This window comes from Coptis chinensis, unplaced genomic scaffold (genome assembly GCF_015680905.1).
Source record: "Coptis chinensis isolate HL-2020 unplaced genomic scaffold, ASM1568090v1 utg912_pilon_pilon, whole genome shotgun sequence".
In the NCBI taxonomy this organism is placed as follows: Eukaryota; Viridiplantae; Streptophyta; class Magnoliopsida; order Ranunculales; family Ranunculaceae; genus Coptis; species Coptis chinensis.
In genome coordinates, this window is record NW_028238191.1 from 347,906 (window position 1) to 364,031 (window position 16,126).

Here is a 16,126-nt window from a genome sequence, read left to right on the forward strand (position 1 = left end):
TTAGTTTACAGCTGCTAGGAATTATTAGTTTACATTATGTCTAAGTTAGTATGGCCTTTCGACATTAGAGTGGAGACATTTAGTTTACAGCTGCTAGCCCATAAGTAAGCAGTATAAAAAGAATAAGATGAGTGAATACAGCTTAGGTAGTAACAGTATATGTTGTCCCTCCTCTATCACCATGGTTCTCCTCCAATATCTAACTAGGGTGCGATGGAGTTTCTACCAATTAACCAACCTCTGTAATTCATATGAATGATCCAAGTTTTTCTTGTGAAATATTAATAAACCTTGTTTGTCACAAAATGTACATGTCACATGAAAATTTTCAGTGGCTTAATCACATACAAGTGACGGCCTGAAATTCAATCGCTGAGCATGTGCCTCACGGTAAATCCCTGCTTAACTTTAGAAAGTGGCTGAAATCTGCAACTGCGGGTCCCACCTCGTCATGGGTGCAATTTGCAAACTTTAAATGGGCCTAAGACAAGCCCAATAGGCTTTATGTACATGAATGCATTTCTTGTTGAGAAACTTGGACTGGAGCCCAATAAAGAAACCAATGACCAAAATGAAGTACTCAGATAGTCAGATCACCGTATTTGTTGCAGATTTGTTTTTCTTCTGTCTTTACCTTAATAATCTAGGCCTTCTTCATTGTAATTCCGCTATGTTTCACGGGGCTCACCTCCCAGCTGATTTGGCTTATGCCACTTATGGTCTCACTGCGGACCACTGCACTTCTCTCTATCAAAGCCTAGAACGTGTAAGTATCCTTTTATATTTCTGGTTGGTTAGTTGCATATTATTCTAGTTTTAGTATGAGATTAATTCAATTTTCTTCACTTCTCACCACGATGGATAGATTAGATTATTGCATTTCCCGAATCCCTGTACGCTAGAATTAGCATGGTACGCCAGTTCGAATCAAAGACTCGGGGGCAGATAATAGTTGTCCCTGGACTTGGCATAATACACCGGTCCGAATCAAACACTTGGGGGTGGAGGTCCCTAGACGCGGCATGGTATGCCAATCCGAATCAAAGACTCAGGGGGCAGATAATAGTTGTCCCTGGATTTGGCATGGTACGCCGGTCTGAATCAAACACTTGGGGGCGGAGGTCCCTGGATGCGGCATGGTACGCCAATCCGAATCAAAGACTCAGGGGGCAGATAATAGTTGTCTTTGGACTTGGCATGGTACGCCGGTTCAAATCAAAGACTATAGGGCGCAATTCCTGGATGTAGCGTGTTGGGCAGCCCTAAAAATGAAAAAGGGGCAAGTCCTCGATGCGGCATTTGGGCCAATCCGAAAAATGTAAAGGGCACGAATGTGTGTCCTAATTAACACTTGGGGGCAACCTAAGCAAGGAAAGAGGACCAGCAATACTTGGGGGCAAGATGATATTCGGATCCAATAGTTACATTTGTTAGTTGATCCCTGGCTTGTTTTACCAAACCAGCCGGCATCAACTTGGGGGCATGCGAATATTGGGGGCTCCGTGACCTCAATAGACTGCCAGAGGCACACAAGTACGCAGAAGATATGATAGAGAGGGGAATTAAGTTGCACTCTAAAACTTTGTCCAAGTTGAAACAGAGCCTTACGCAATTCGGCAAGGCATATGCTTACGATGAACTGTTAAGGAAATGGAAGTCTAATTAGCCCAACTGATGGCACTTCTGTAAAATACATAGGTTCAGATTTTGTTATAGTGGGTTTTGGTCATATATGTTCCTCATGAAGCTTGCTGCCTCCTGACAAAGATTTCAAGTTTGCAGATGAACAGACAATAAGATATTCAAAGTGCTACCCAATGTATGGTATTTTCTTATCCTTATGCATAGTGACATATTTTGGAGCAGTTTGTCGTGGTTGGTATTTCTGGCTTTGTTGGTACATGTTGTCCTTCTCACTTCCCCATTTCCTCGAAGGAAACTTCTTCAGATGTTAGTGTTTAACATTATAACTTGGTTGTTGATTTCCTTCCATCTATGTTTCTATCCATATAAAAGAAATTGATTGATTTTACAAATTATTAACTGCATTTCTCTAATATATTTGGCCTGCGAGGCAAATCAGTGTTATATTCATGTGTACGGATTTGTTGGAGTGCATTGCTGAAAGCAAACTGTTTAAATATTTGGTTCAATCATTATATTACCTCAATTGACACAGTACCATTACAAGAATCTGTGAGTTAACATGCAGTGCAGGTTCAGCAATGAGTAGACAGTTGAATGACTAATACAACACATATGGGGTTGTTGCTGAAACAGAGTCTACAGGTTTGGTTTTGATGCCCACAAGCAATGAGAGACAGTATGAACTGATGAAGAGAACCTGGTGCCTGTGCGTAGAAATATTTAGCAATGATATGAAGGAACTCTTTCCTACTATAAATCACTCCACAGTCTTATATATTTTACACATTCAAGTCCAACTTATTTTGGACACGTCTACTCTAAAGCAGCCCTCAAAGAATCTGATTATGCATTGATCTGTTCCTTATTCTTATGAACTATGCTACTCCCAAGTGACCCCTTCTTAAATTATAGTCCAAAATTTGATACACATGAACTCGAACTGTCAAGAAGTGTATCCTTTATGTTCATGGTCAGTTGGTAACACTAGTCACACCTCCATGACTCCATCACGCATTTCAACATATCAACTAGGAGCTTAATTCTTTCCAGTAACACAACAAAGTTACGAACGAGTTCTTAACTATATAGAAAATGTACTTAAAGCACTGGAAACCACAACAAAGTAGCGGCTATTGTAGGCCAGAGAGATGCAGAAAATGCATAGAACTAATATGATAGTTGTTAATGTAAATTGCAGTTCAGGTAAGTTTGGTATTAGGAATGAAGATAAGTGTACCGTGATAGAATTTGTGGAAGTGGAAACAGTAAAACGAACTCTGGCTTCTTGGCACCACGGGCTAAATTAACGGTCCGCGGTACCAATAGGGGCAACTGTTATGGCCTTATTAGGCCTCTAGGGATTTTTTAGGTCGTAACAGCGATGTAACACTGCAGTACATGCGTGGGTCTAGAAGCATGTCGATTGAGAATAGGATTCTAATTGATGGTTTTATACAAGGTGGTGGTGCATCAGTTGCATGTTTTACGTCTTCGTGAGTCGTCATTTAAAGCGTTGTAGAAGACACATGTCCTTGAAACAATATAGGAGCCGTGGTTCATTTGATTTGCCTCAAGAGTTACTGAGGTTTGACATTTTCAAGCCACTGCATGATACATGGAAACTCTATGTCCTGAAAATTTTAAAAAGTCCCTGGAACACACAACAAATAGCTCGATGTCTTCTCCACACAGACCTACATGGTGCGATTTTTCTAGTGGAAACCCAAGAAAGAAGGTCCCATGTCTCTTCACGATGCCATCGATGAGTCTGAGAATTTAACTGATTTCCTGTTGGACTTCAATGTAGATGAGTGATATTTCTCGGTGTTTTCATTTCCAAATTTCTCGTGGTGATCTCAGGAAGTTCTACTCAGATCTCTCAGGATGGTCTTCTGGAAACTCAGAGGAGAAGAACAGTACTGTTGGCAATGTAGTTAAGCTTATTAAGTGAAGCAGATGAAAAGCTTTCACGCAGCCCAGAAGTAGAGCAGCTGATAAAAAAGTTGGAAAAAAAAACAACACAATCACTAAACTTACACCCACAGACTATTTCCTATAACATCCTAGAAACCATTTAATTTGTATGCTTGAAGTATCTTATATACTCAAGCCAAGTGTATTTGAGTCTGACTTGTTTTTCGAATCATTGTTTTGCATTTGGTATTTGGAAATTTTGGAATGCTTGTACATTTTCAGAGCTAGTACCTAGTTTTGCACTTCAGCATTCAGAGATTTCGTAGTCTTTAATTACTTTATTTAGATGATCTAAGCAACCTACTTTTAGCACACCAAACATTATGCTGTTTGGGAAATCTGCATCACATGGTTTCTCTCTACTTTGCACCATTTGAATGATTCTGGTGGGCTGGTGGCATATTACAATGAGTTAGCTTGATATAATTTTTATCTTTCCAGTGATAAAAAGAGGCGGGAAGAGAGATGTCTCTCTTCTTGCTACTCCAGTGCTTGATCTCCCACCTGCAACTTGTTTGTAACTTATGTCTTAAATTCATTTCCGAGTATACAAATATATGAATTCTGATGTAATAAGCTGGTTGACAGAAGCCTAATAATAGCAGTATGTCACTGAACATTTGTCTGTTAATATGCATTGCCCTGGGCCTTTTGATTGCACACACTCTAACGTGAAGAATGAATTTGATGCCTGTGTTAAGACACAGGTCATCCTTACAAAAAAAAAGCAAATAGTCGGTCAGATGAAAAGGCATGAAGTGAATAAGAAGGTTTGGCTTCATAACTTATCTGATCAATCGTTAGTTTAACCATAACGATTGAATGTGTGGTCAAAATTAAAACTAGCTATACCACCTTACATTAACTAATCAAGATTAAGACAAATAAGAGTATATGGATGATCCTGACACAACTCAAAGAATACAGAACATGAAGAAGGTTCCTAAAACTATTTGGAACAAGCTACTGACAAATGTAGCCTATCTTAGATAAACCCAAGGTGGTATTTCGAAGATTCATGAACTGCTGCAACAACAATATCCCACTGCAAGAGATGAATTGCTAAATCTTGATTTCAAATGTCAGAACTTCCAATCCTTATGATGTATTTAGCCTTGTCACTGCCATTCACAAGCAAAGAAGGCACTGCATAAAGGGTGACTCAGAGTTGCTCATCCAGTAGCCTCCAATGAGTTTTTCTTCTCTGCAACCTTAAACTCACTTTTGGTCTTATCCCAGCTCTGTTTTCCCCTAGCTGATATTATAAGAATATGTTGACAACAAAATTAGGTAAAGGTAAAGTAATAATGATCTTACAACAAGAACTTGTTTATTTGTGAGGCACCGTTGATGTGGATGGGGTTTAGGGTTTAGGGTTCAAGTGACGCGAAAATGATATCTGATTTTGTTTGTTGGATGGAAGGATTTTTATTGTTGTTGTTCACAGTCATATTTACCAATCTGGAAGAAATAAACCAACAGCTCATTTCATGAACTCTTAATCTTACTTACAATACCAAAATCAATAATGAATCATAAAAAAAGGTATCCCCACATCAAAAATAAATATAGAATTTCAACTAATCATTACTCCCAGCGAGCAAGAAACTGATAACTTGCATTGAGAAAGTATCACAAACATCAAAATTGCATAAAAAACTTAGCCATTCAAGTGAAATATCACAAAGAGAAAGACAAATTCATGATTTCACTACCTATATAACAATTGCAACATGAAGCACACTTCAAATTACAGAAAACGTCAAACTGCATCAAAACATAGCTTATCAAGCTGAAATCAAGCAAATTTCAAGAAACACTAGTCAATTCAACTAAAACAAGTGCAATTTCACATCTAAAACGAGAAATCCCATGATAAAAGTATCATAATAGCAATCGCAACATCAAAAACTTGGTATTTAACCAGAAATCAAACAAGAATCTAAAGGGTTAATATTAAAAAAAGAGCTAAACACTACCAGATACTCAAACAAGCGGATGGTGAAAGAGGAAAGGCTAACCTTGCTTGCAAAGAGAAGCACATTCTGGAGTGTGAGAGACTCGACCAAAATTGAGAGAGGGAGAGAGAGTTGAGGAGGCTAACCGAGAGAGAGAGAGAGAGAGAAGCGAATGGTGAAATTGATCAAAAATTATTTTCCAATGGCAAAAATTGTGTTATCAAGCACCGCCAAACCTGGCAAATGAGATTTGCCAACATTTGCCTGTTGACGAAACAAGCAGCGGCAAAACTCTATTTTCCTACTAGGTAGTTTGCCGGCAAAAGTTGAAGTGGGAAATTGTTTTCCCTTTACATATTTGCCCAGCAAGCGGGAATTTTTATCAAGCAGGCCCTAAATTCTCATCAATTCATCATTTATGTAAACAGATCCTCCACACAAAGTCTTTCAAATATTGCAACAAGATCAAGACTTCCAAGTATGAGCAACAACATATACACCCCTAGCAGTTTTAACTTCTCAGACATGTACCAAATCATAAAAGAAATAATAACATGATCATAGGACTTCGAGAGTGACATCACACTCCATCGTCCTCCACACATAACTACACGAAATAAATGATGAAATTTAATGGAAAATCGATAGAATAGGGAACATAATGCAAACAGTCTCAAAACTCCAATCTAGAAATATAGGAGGTTCAGCTATAGGAGTTGAGACCTTGTCATACGAAACCAACTACAGACTTCAAAAGCATATCTGACCTTATGGTCTACAGGGAGATGCAAGGAACTGATATGGAACATCTAATGTGCGCTTCAAGAAACATGTCACAGACAAATTCGAAAAAGATTGTACTGATAACAATTACTGTCTGTCTAACGAGATAGGAAAATGAGATAGGTATTACAAACAAAACCCTAACGTCAGGTCCTCCCCAATCAGGTTTTTATGGAAATATGAGTATCAAGTATCATCCTCTGAAATGAAAGTCGTTATCAAAGATATGAACATCTGGTACCTTGGTGTGGATCTGCCAAAAAGTAATTATCATCTATTCATTCATATATCTCTCAAGTTGATTACTACAAGTCTACAACCTTCTGTCACTTGTCTAATTATCACTTGGATCTAATCATAGTTTTGCTTTATGGTGGTGCAGGTACTGTTTGGACTGCGACGTCCCATATAATTACAGCCGTAATAGGATCTGGTGTTCTATCTTTAGCATGGGCTATAGGGCAGCTCGGTTGGGTGGCTGGACCCACGGTCATGGTCATTTTTGCACTTGTCATCCTCTACACCTCCAACCTCCTTTCTCAATGTTACAGATCTGGTAATCCCACCAATGGGACAAGGAACTACACTTACATGGACATATTTTCACTTTTAAAAAGACGGGGAAAACATCTTATTTCTAAGCATTATCCTGTGCAGGGGGGGGCGGAAGGTTGCGATTTGTGGGCTAATCCAGTATTTGAATTTGTTCGGTGTTGCAATCGGATACACAATTGCAGCTTCAGTCAGCATGATGTGAGTGTAATATCAAAAAGAGTTATCAAACAAAAAAAAGTGTCATATCTACCAAACTCTAATATATTTGACCAACACACTATAGGAGAATGAAACGAGTTTCTGACAACAAAAATGATCATCACATGCAATGGTTGTGAGCTAATTATAGAGCAGATTGGAATAAAATGATAAGAGAACAAAGACAAATTTGTACAAAAACTTCCAAAAATGGATACAAACATACTGTGCAGTGCTCACGTAGCACATACTTGGTGGCGTCCATAAATATTATGAAAAGAGTTATGTTTCCCTTTAGTGTCAAATTCTCTGCTATCCTATTAATCTTCTTTTCTATTTGTAGGGCAATAAAAAGATCCAACTGTTTACATGAGAGTGGAGGAAAAGATCCCTGTCATATGTCAAGCAATGGGTACATGATAACATTTGGAATCACAGAACTAGTATTTTCCCAAATCCCAGACTTTGATCAGGTCTGGTGGCTCTCTATAGTAGCAGCGGTCATGTCTTTTACTTATTCTACAGTTGGCCTAAGTCTTGGCGTCACTAAAGTTGCAGGTACTTCATTACATTAAATGCAAAGCATTTTCCATATAAATACACACACACACACACTCACTAATGATCAGACCAACTCAAATGCAGAAAATGGTAGCTTCAAAGGGACTCTGACGGGTATCAGCCTAGGGGATGTAACAGCAACACAGAAGCTCTGGCGCAGTATGCAAGCTCTGGGAGCTATTGCATTTGCATACTCTTATTCTGTTATCCTTATAGAAATTCAGGTACTTTTGTATTCAAGAACAAAAGGATTCTGCTGCATGTATCCAATCTCTAACGACAGAAGTGTTCTATGAAGTTAACTTCCAAAAACTGTATATAGGATACACTAAAATCTCTAATTTGTATGTAGGATACAATAAAATCTCCGCCAGCAGAGTATAAGACAATGAAAAAGGCTACCTCGATAAGCATCATAGTGACTATAGTGTTCTATCTACTCTGCAGATGTATGGGCTATGCCGCCTTTGGAAATGATGCCCCTGGAAATCTTCTGACTGGATTTGGATTTAAAAACCCCTACTGGTTACTTGATATTGCTAATGTTGCAATTGTAGTCCATTTAGTTGGAGCATATCAGGTACATTCAACAAAACACACAATGCACATACACATAAGTGGATCTCCTCTACAACTCGAAAATAACCATAAAAAGGATCTGCCTATTTAGATGAGAAGTAGAAACAATGTTCGTATACAAGCTACACCCCAAGGCACAACCACAACACCGTAACTCCGTAAGCAACATAGCCAAAGAAAAGAGGCCTCAGACTGTTTAGGAAATTGCTACACAAGATGATGACTATATAGAAAATTAACCAGGGAACCAGATTCTTCGCATTTTATTCTTTTAAGGCAGGAATAAAAGCAAAATAACCTACCAAACTATATGATCCTTTCTACTAGCTCCTACACAAGTAAAACCATTACACAGTATCATACTATCATGACTGAAAGTGCATTTTTTTCCTCCTAGGTTCTACAAATAGCTAAAATCATTCACAGTGCCATGCCTGAAAGTGCCTCACACAAACACTTAGGCGATCACCAGCAGTTTGGGTCTGCGATCATTCAGACATTGGTAAAATACTAAAACAGCACATCAATATCTTTATGTGTCCACAATTTCCTAATACTAAAGCACATTCCAATGCCAGCAATTTCTATATTTTGATACGCACAATTGGGGATTGCAGATTGGCACTTTTCTAAACAGATAATTGGAGCTCACTCACTCTTCTCTTCTGGGAATTCGTCCAAAAATTGGGTAAGATCCACATTCACATTCTCCTATTTTGTTCCTAAGTTACACACAAATCAACAATCAAACTAAACTATACAATTCCAACAATTCACACAACCTCACTTGATCATCCATAACACTTTTCCTCAAGCTCAAACCGACATAACAAAAAACCACAAAAAACCATTCTAACAAACAACAAAAATCTAATAAAAAAAAACTGAAATTAACACCAACCAAACAGCTTCATACAACAGTCATTTATATTTAAACCACAATCTTATTCAGACAAACATACCAATTACACTGTAAAATCCCTACTACAATGTAGTAAAAACATCAGAACATTTAGATGGTAGTAGCAAGATAAGAAAAACCATGAACCTGACCTCTATGGCTCAACAGTAGTCACTTGTTGCCATTCCCCGTCAACTGCTTCCTTCCACAGGGTTACGTTGTTGTCCCCATCAGCCACAGCCAATATGTTTCCAGTCAAAGACCACGAAACCCTCCACACTGGGGTCTGAAAATCCTTCAAAACTATGCCTTCCCACTGATCCCCTTCCTTGGCGACGGTCCATATAACAACTTTCCCATCCTGTGAAGCACTTGCAATAGTCGACTTAGGAAGCCCCAAGTTAGGCGCCCATGCCACATCCCTCACCCAGTCAGTGTGCATTAGAAGAGCAGGGAAACAATCCATCTTCCACACTCCATTAGTAAGCTTCCAAACTTTAACAGTATTATCACAACCACCGGAAACAAGCTTTGTTACTGGCTCAAGCGATCCATTTCCAACAAAAGCACCAGGTGCCAACGCCGGAGCCCACGAAACAGAAGTCACACCAGCAGGATGAGCTTGACCAATTCGATTAGTATCCCAACCACCATCAGCTCCAGCAGTAAAAACCGAGATATTCCCATCCGAAGATCCACAAGCCAACACTAGCCCAAGTTCACGAGGAGCCCAACAAATTGAATTCACCGACACCTTATGTTCACTAAACACATGAGCTTGACTCCACTCATTCTGATTCCCTTCCTTCCAAATTATAACCCTCCCATCATAAGAACACGAAGCGAGAAGCGACCCAAATTTAGGATGCGCCCACGCAACCTGCCAAACAGGTCCTTGGTGACCACTCAACGTAGCAAGATGCTGCGAAGCGGTACCACTCACACCAACTATCTTAATCGTAGTATCCGAAGAAGCAGTAGCAATACGCTTTCCGTAATAATCCATCACTACATCATGAACTGTGTCCGTATGACCCGTTTCTATTTTCTGACCCGGCATATCTTCGTTTCTAAATTACACAATTTTAACACAATAATGAATAAAATACAATCAATAAAATATAAATCAAGTATCAAATCGGTCTGAGATTGATTAATAATAGGATAATATTAGATTTAAACAATATAAATGAATTATTAGGAAATATAATTTGGTACCTGATATTAGATTTAGAGGAAACGTATGAAAAAACTAATCTTTGTTGAGGTTGAGATTGTTTTGTCAAGAGAAGAGATGTGATGTGATGATCAAGTGTTAAATTGGGCCGTTTTTTTTTGGTGATCCAGAACTTATTCAAGCCTAAACAAGCCCAAGTTTTTGTTTATAAGAGCAAGTCAAATGGAGAGCTGCTAAATTGGGCTGCCAAAAGTGTCACACATAACTGCCATATAGGCCTTTTAGCTTGCCCAACCAAACTTGGCTCCCCAAAATCAAAAAACCAATCCAATCATGTTTTATATTTTGAAGTGTTAAATGATAAGAACAGAATAGTTTCTGTCGTCCATCCATTATTTTTTGAAATTTTTTTGGACGGACGGGACAGTTTCTGCTGTCCGTCAAAATTTAAAACACGGCAGAAACTATGCCGTCCGTCTCCCGAACTTATTATAGTAGCTGCAAACGAAAGTCTTAACTTTGGCTGGATTTTTGACTCCTTCCAAATTTAAAACCCTTTTAGTAGTCCCATTGGAATGATATTTTTGTGGTTTGGGTGCTATATTTACCTTTAACAGCTCATATAGCCCCCCCTTGGACTTGCTATAAGGCAGGTGTGAAATATGAAAGTGATTGAACCATTATTGTCCATAACTCAATATAACAACCTTCGTTTACTAGCTTTGGGGGCAAGTAACAAGTTTGAAATTCAAATATGTGAATGATGGATGAAATGTCAGCACTCAGCAAATACAATCAATTTGATAATAGACATGTGACTATTTTTGTTTTACGAATTTGAAGATGTCATATCAACCAACGATATTTGTTTTGCGGTTTTGCCGGTTTGCACCAAAGAGCTTTATTAACTAAAATGTGAATAGCAATCAACCATTGAATTGTTAAGTTATATGCATATATATGGGTGAAGTCATTGAACCAAAAGAAAAAGTTAAACTGCCAAGTTGCGGGGCATCTCTAGTATACACTGACGTCTAAACAAACTGCCATCTCTAATTGCATTTCTCTTATGTCAGAAAAACAGGTTCGACATCACCAATCAAGTAGCTAATGCCCAACTGAAAAAACATGCTGCCTGATTCACTGCCTGCAGGAAGGATGTTTCACAAACATCTTTCAGAGGCTTGTATTTACCCTTTTACGTGCACAGCATCTCCATATACAATGTCTGAGTATATGGAACATTGTGGACAAGGACCAAAAAATTTCTATGAAAAGAAATTGTCCACCACGTCCACAGATGTCAGTGAAAAAATCCACTGCTCGAAGATCAAACCAAATAGCTATAACTGCTACTCAAATCTCTGTAGCTCACTCAAAATCTCTGAAGCTCATCTTTGGGTCTTCCCTTTTCCTGCCTCTGCCCCTTCCTCTGCCTTTTCCCCGGTGCTTTATAGAATGACTTGCCATGCTTCATTTCCACAAGGGAATGCAGTAGGTCATCACAGAGAATGCATCCACTATGCAAAGTGGCTCCATCACTTAATGGTGTTGTCTTCTTATTGAAATCCACTTCCAAGATTGTTGAATCACACTCCACGCATCTATCTCTCGTAGTTGAGATCCGATGAACACCCTGAGGGAGGAAGACAAGGCAGTTGCACTTGTTGCAATAAAGGCGCCATTTAGGACCACTTACTGGATCAAGGACAAGAGTACCATCACACTCGGGGCAGGCACAGACTCCTTGCGCCATTACAGAGTGTTGACAAGTAGGATGTGGGCACATGAAGCCGCGGCATTCCAGCTCCCTTGCCTGAACTACTAGTCTTACTGTTGCTAAAAAGCGTGTCTATCCCTTCAAATGGAGGATTATTGTAGCAGTAAGGACAGAGAGGGAATGACTTGCCTTCTGGACCAGCCATGGAGAAGATCAATAGCTCAAAGTTGTCAAGAGGACAAACAAGTTCCTTGTATAGCTGCAGAAGCATATCATCAGTTCATCAAGAATGTGATAACAAACAAACAAAACAGAACAAAACAAAAAACAAAAAGGAGCAGCGAACAATGAACAAAAAATAACATGAATTATGGACTAAATGGAAGTGTGTAATGTTTCAAAAGTAGCAACAAAACCTATATTTTCTCTACCAGTATCCAAGGTCCTCATTTTCCACACATAAAAGATGTAATGATAGGTGACAACTGACAACATTGTTCATCATCAATTCAGGCAGATCATTCATATAATAAACCATGTCCATGTGCAATAAGCCAATAATAAAATTGTACTGAAAATGAAAACGTTCAAACAAAATATAGTATGGCACTAAATCATATGATCAGTCATTGACTCCAATTTCAGAAAAATCAGAAGACTGCGTCATCCTAGAAGTGGGCTATCAACTTAACAGTACAACAAATTCTACTTATTTCAATGGCATTCATCACGCGATATTATATTTGTATGCTCAGGTATGCACATTTCAACATTTTTCATTCTAGATTGTCGCACAGTGAAGTATAATAAGAACACATAAATAGGTATTCCAGACCATACATGGCAGATAAGAAGTACGGTCCAGTTGAATTTTTTCTAGTTAAGTGTATAAGGATATTCCCATTTTATAATTGGCAATGAGTGGAGAGTCCAAGGAACTTATGTATTATTATTCAAGGATTTCAATGTCCCATGATAGACTATACTATACATCTCAACACGCCCCCTTGTGTGTGGCATCAATTGAGCCTAACATATAGACATATAAACATAGTGGAATGACATGAAGTAAACGGGCCTTACGACCAAGCACAATAGCCTATTCCGATACCATCTTAAGCTTTGGAGCATCCAACCCAAAATCAATTGGCAGTGAGTGGAGAGGCCCATGAGTTTATATATTGTTATGCAAGGCTTTCAATGTCGCAGGTGGGACTACTAAACTATACATCTCAACAACCAGTAAGAGCATAATGAATGTTTTTTTTTAAGACATTGCATGCTTGAAAGCTTACCTGACTTGTCATGCAATAAATTGATGATTTACCTCCACAACACTCAAAGTATAAAACCAATAACGTACAGCTAATTGAGAGAAGCTCGTGGTATGTGAAATTTGTACCAAGATAGTATTTGGGAATTGGAAGTAACATAGAAATGCATGTAGATAAAAGATATATTTCCTCCAATGTGTCTTTGTTTATAACGGTAACCAAGTGTGCTCCAAAGACAGCTTTGCAATGATTAATACTATATTTAATAATTATGCACATCATCAAGACATCTACCACCTGTAAAAGTTTGATTGTTCTAAGGCAAGCAATCCTAGTACTTAGGTTTTATCCAACACATGAAAGTTATCACACCAAATAAATTTAACAAGCTAGTATGTAAAATATTATAAGTTACCTCAGTAAAGCAAACACGAGCTACCGGCTTTACATGCCCTCCCAAAAGACTGCACTCCACCCTGCGTCCAGCGTGTTGAAAAGCTGTTGTAGACCCCGGAGTCGCGAAGCAGCATCTACATATCCCCTTACAGAAGCAGAAAAGGGTGGAAAAGGAAGGCCCCAAAAGCAGCAGTGGCAGCAGGAACTACAACAAATTTATACCACCAGCTCGACTGTAACAAGAGACAAAACCAAATTTATCTCATACAAATATATATTGACAGTTTCGAGTAGGTATGAGAAAAGATAAAAAGATGTTACATTCTTTATTATGTATGCGACATTAGACATTATGGGGTATAAGTCGAGGCAAGTATTAACATGTTTTCCATACAAGTATAAAATATTCAATTCACAAATAACCTAAAAAATATTCAATGATAACTATTAGATATTATAAGTATTTAGTTTTTAACGAAACAATATATAGTAAAAACAAAAAACAAAAAACAAAAACAAATCAATATGTCGAGGAAAAAATTATATTTAAATTGAGGTGTACGTAAAGGTTATTTGTTAAGTAATCAATCACACCTAGATCGACCTGGTTGGGATTGTTGACCATAAGTATTTCGTTGTCGATAAAAAAAACAAAAAAAAAATTGTTTGATGTGCCGAGAAAAACAATACTAGATTTAAATTGGGGCAATAAACAATCGATGTCTAGTAGGGAGCCTATTATAGTTTGTAGATGAATAAAGAGGAAAAATGCGACATTAGACATTATGTGGTAGAAGTCGAGCCAAGTATTAACATGTTTTCCATACAAGTATAAAATATTCAATTCACAAAGAACTTCAAAAATATTCAATGAGAACTATTATATATCAAAGTATTTAGTTTTTAACGAAACAATATATAGTAAAAACAAAAAACAAAAAACAAAAACAAATCAATATGTCGAGGAAAAAATTATATTTAAATTGAGGTGTACGTAAAGGTTATTTGTTAAGTAATCAATCACACCTAGATCGACCTGGTTGGGATTGTTGACCATAAGTATTTCGTTTTCGATAAAAAAAACAAAAAAAAATTGTTTGATGTGCCGAGAAAAACAATACTAGATTTAAATTGGGGCAATAAACAATCGATGTCTAGTAGGGAGCCTATTATAGTTTGTAGATGAATAAAGAGGAAAAATGCGACATTAGACATTATGTGGTAGAACTCAAGCCAAGTATTAACATGTTTTCCATACAAGTATAAAATATTCAATTCACAAATAACCTCAAAAATATTCAATGAGAACTATTATATATCATAAGTATTTAGTTTTTAACGAAACAATATATAGTAAAAACAAAAAAACAAAAAAAAATTCAATATGTCGAGGAAAAAATTATATTTAAATTGAGGTGTACGTAAAAGTTGTTTGTTAAGTAATCAATCACACCTAGATCGACCTGGCTGGGATTGTTGACCATAAGTATTTTGTTGTCGATAAAAAAAAACAAAAAAAATCGTTTGATGTGCCGAAAAAAATAATACTAGATTTAAATTGGGGCCATAAGTAATCAATGTCTAGTAGGGAGCCTATTATGGTTTGTAGGTGAATAAAGAGGAAAATATATTTAAATTTGTGTTATACGTAAAAGTTAGTTGTTAAGTAATCAATTCAAACATAAGTGTCGTTGCGGTCTATTATATGCCATTACTATTTAGTTTTCATCAAAATAATATCACTAAAAAAAGTTTTAGATGTGTCGAGGAAAAAAAATAATAATAATTGTGGGTGTGAATGTTGGTTATTATGTAATCAATCATATATAGGCTTGACTAGGACGTCTATTATAGAACATGAGTATTTAGTTTTCATAAAAAAAAAAAATAGTAAAAAAAAAACCTCGTAGGCAACACTCGTAATACTATAGGTTTTTGAGTACTCCACTAGTTTTAACTTACTAATGCGATGATTTCTGCCAATCTGTCAACCTACTTACTATTGTGTGTGTGTGTGTGTGTTTTTTTTTTTTGTAATTACTTGTTATTGTGGCCAACTGTTTCGACGATATTAGTTTCCATTTGATTTTAAGAATTAATATATCTAACCAGATTGATTGGGCCTAGGTGTTGCAGCTCAATACCACTTGATCAGCTGAAAACCCTTGGCGTCCATGTAATGTGTAACTTTTTTTTTCCTGATAATCATGTAATGTGTAACTTTAAAACATAAAAATTTTAAAAGTACAATGTTAATAGAAAAATTATCAAGTGGATTTTACCGAAAAAGATTATCCAGTGGTCTCAATATATCTATAACATCGCCAGGCGACCTTTCGCAGTGACTTGTGAATCCTCTGTATTGTTAAAACAATTATGGGTTAACGAGTATTACCCCACTAG

At 37.3% G+C, this 16,126-nt stretch overlaps 2 protein-coding genes and 2 long non-coding RNA genes across 6 annotated transcripts; 2 read left to right on the forward strand and 2 right to left on the reverse strand.

Annotated features, from left to right (window-relative positions):
• The first annotated feature begins 559 nt into the window (after window positions 1-559).
• Window positions 560-3,879, forward strand: LOC147472724 (uncharacterized). The gene is made up of 2 exons (XR_015210719.1): window positions 560-766; window positions 2,213-3,879. It is a non-coding gene; the product is annotated as an uncharacterized LOC147472724 (long non-coding RNA).
• A 501-nt stretch (window positions 3,880-4,380) lies between these two features.
• LOC147472725 (protein transport protein SEC13 homolog A-like) lies at window positions 4,381-10,599 on the reverse strand. Of its 3 annotated transcripts, none has more exons than XM_086588324.1 (3): window positions 10,375-10,599; window positions 9,309-10,226; window positions 4,381-4,876 (listed from the first exon to the last, which is right to left on the reverse strand). In XM_086588324.1, the coding sequence occupies exon 2, from the start codon at window positions 10,214-10,216 to the stop codon at window positions 9,311-9,313; it is 906 nt and encodes a 301-aa protein (XP_086444450.1). In that variant the 5' UTR covers window positions 10,217-10,226; window positions 10,375-10,599; the 3' UTR covers window positions 4,381-4,876; window positions 9,309-9,310. The 3 variants fall into 3 exon arrangements, with proteins under 3 accessions (XP_086444450.1, XP_086444451.1, XP_086444449.1); XM_086588325.1 differs by lacking the exon at window positions 4,381-4,876 and adding an exon at window positions 5,949-6,186 and having other exon boundaries at window positions 10,375-10,534; XM_086588323.1 differs by lacking the exon at window positions 4,381-4,876 and having other exon boundaries at window positions 9,127-10,226; window positions 10,375-10,534.
• Window positions 6,812-10,228, forward strand: LOC147472726 (amino acid permease 2-like). The gene is made up of 5 exons (XM_086588370.1): window positions 6,812-6,918; window positions 7,020-7,115; window positions 7,459-7,673; window positions 7,761-7,900; window positions 8,029-10,228. Exons 1-5 carry the CDS (start codon window positions 6,812-6,814, stop codon window positions 8,344-8,346), a joined length of 876 nt encoding a protein of 291 aa, XP_086444496.1. The 3' UTR covers window positions 8,347-10,228.
• A 663-nt stretch (window positions 10,600-11,262) lies between the features above and the next one.
• LOC147472727 (uncharacterized) lies at window positions 11,263-14,163 on the reverse strand. Its single transcript, XR_015210724.1, has 2 exons — window positions 13,743-14,163; window positions 11,263-12,312 (listed from the first exon to the last, which is right to left on the reverse strand). It is a non-coding gene; the product is annotated as an uncharacterized LOC147472727 (long non-coding RNA).
• Between the last annotated feature and the right edge of the window lie 1,963 nt (window positions 14,164-16,126).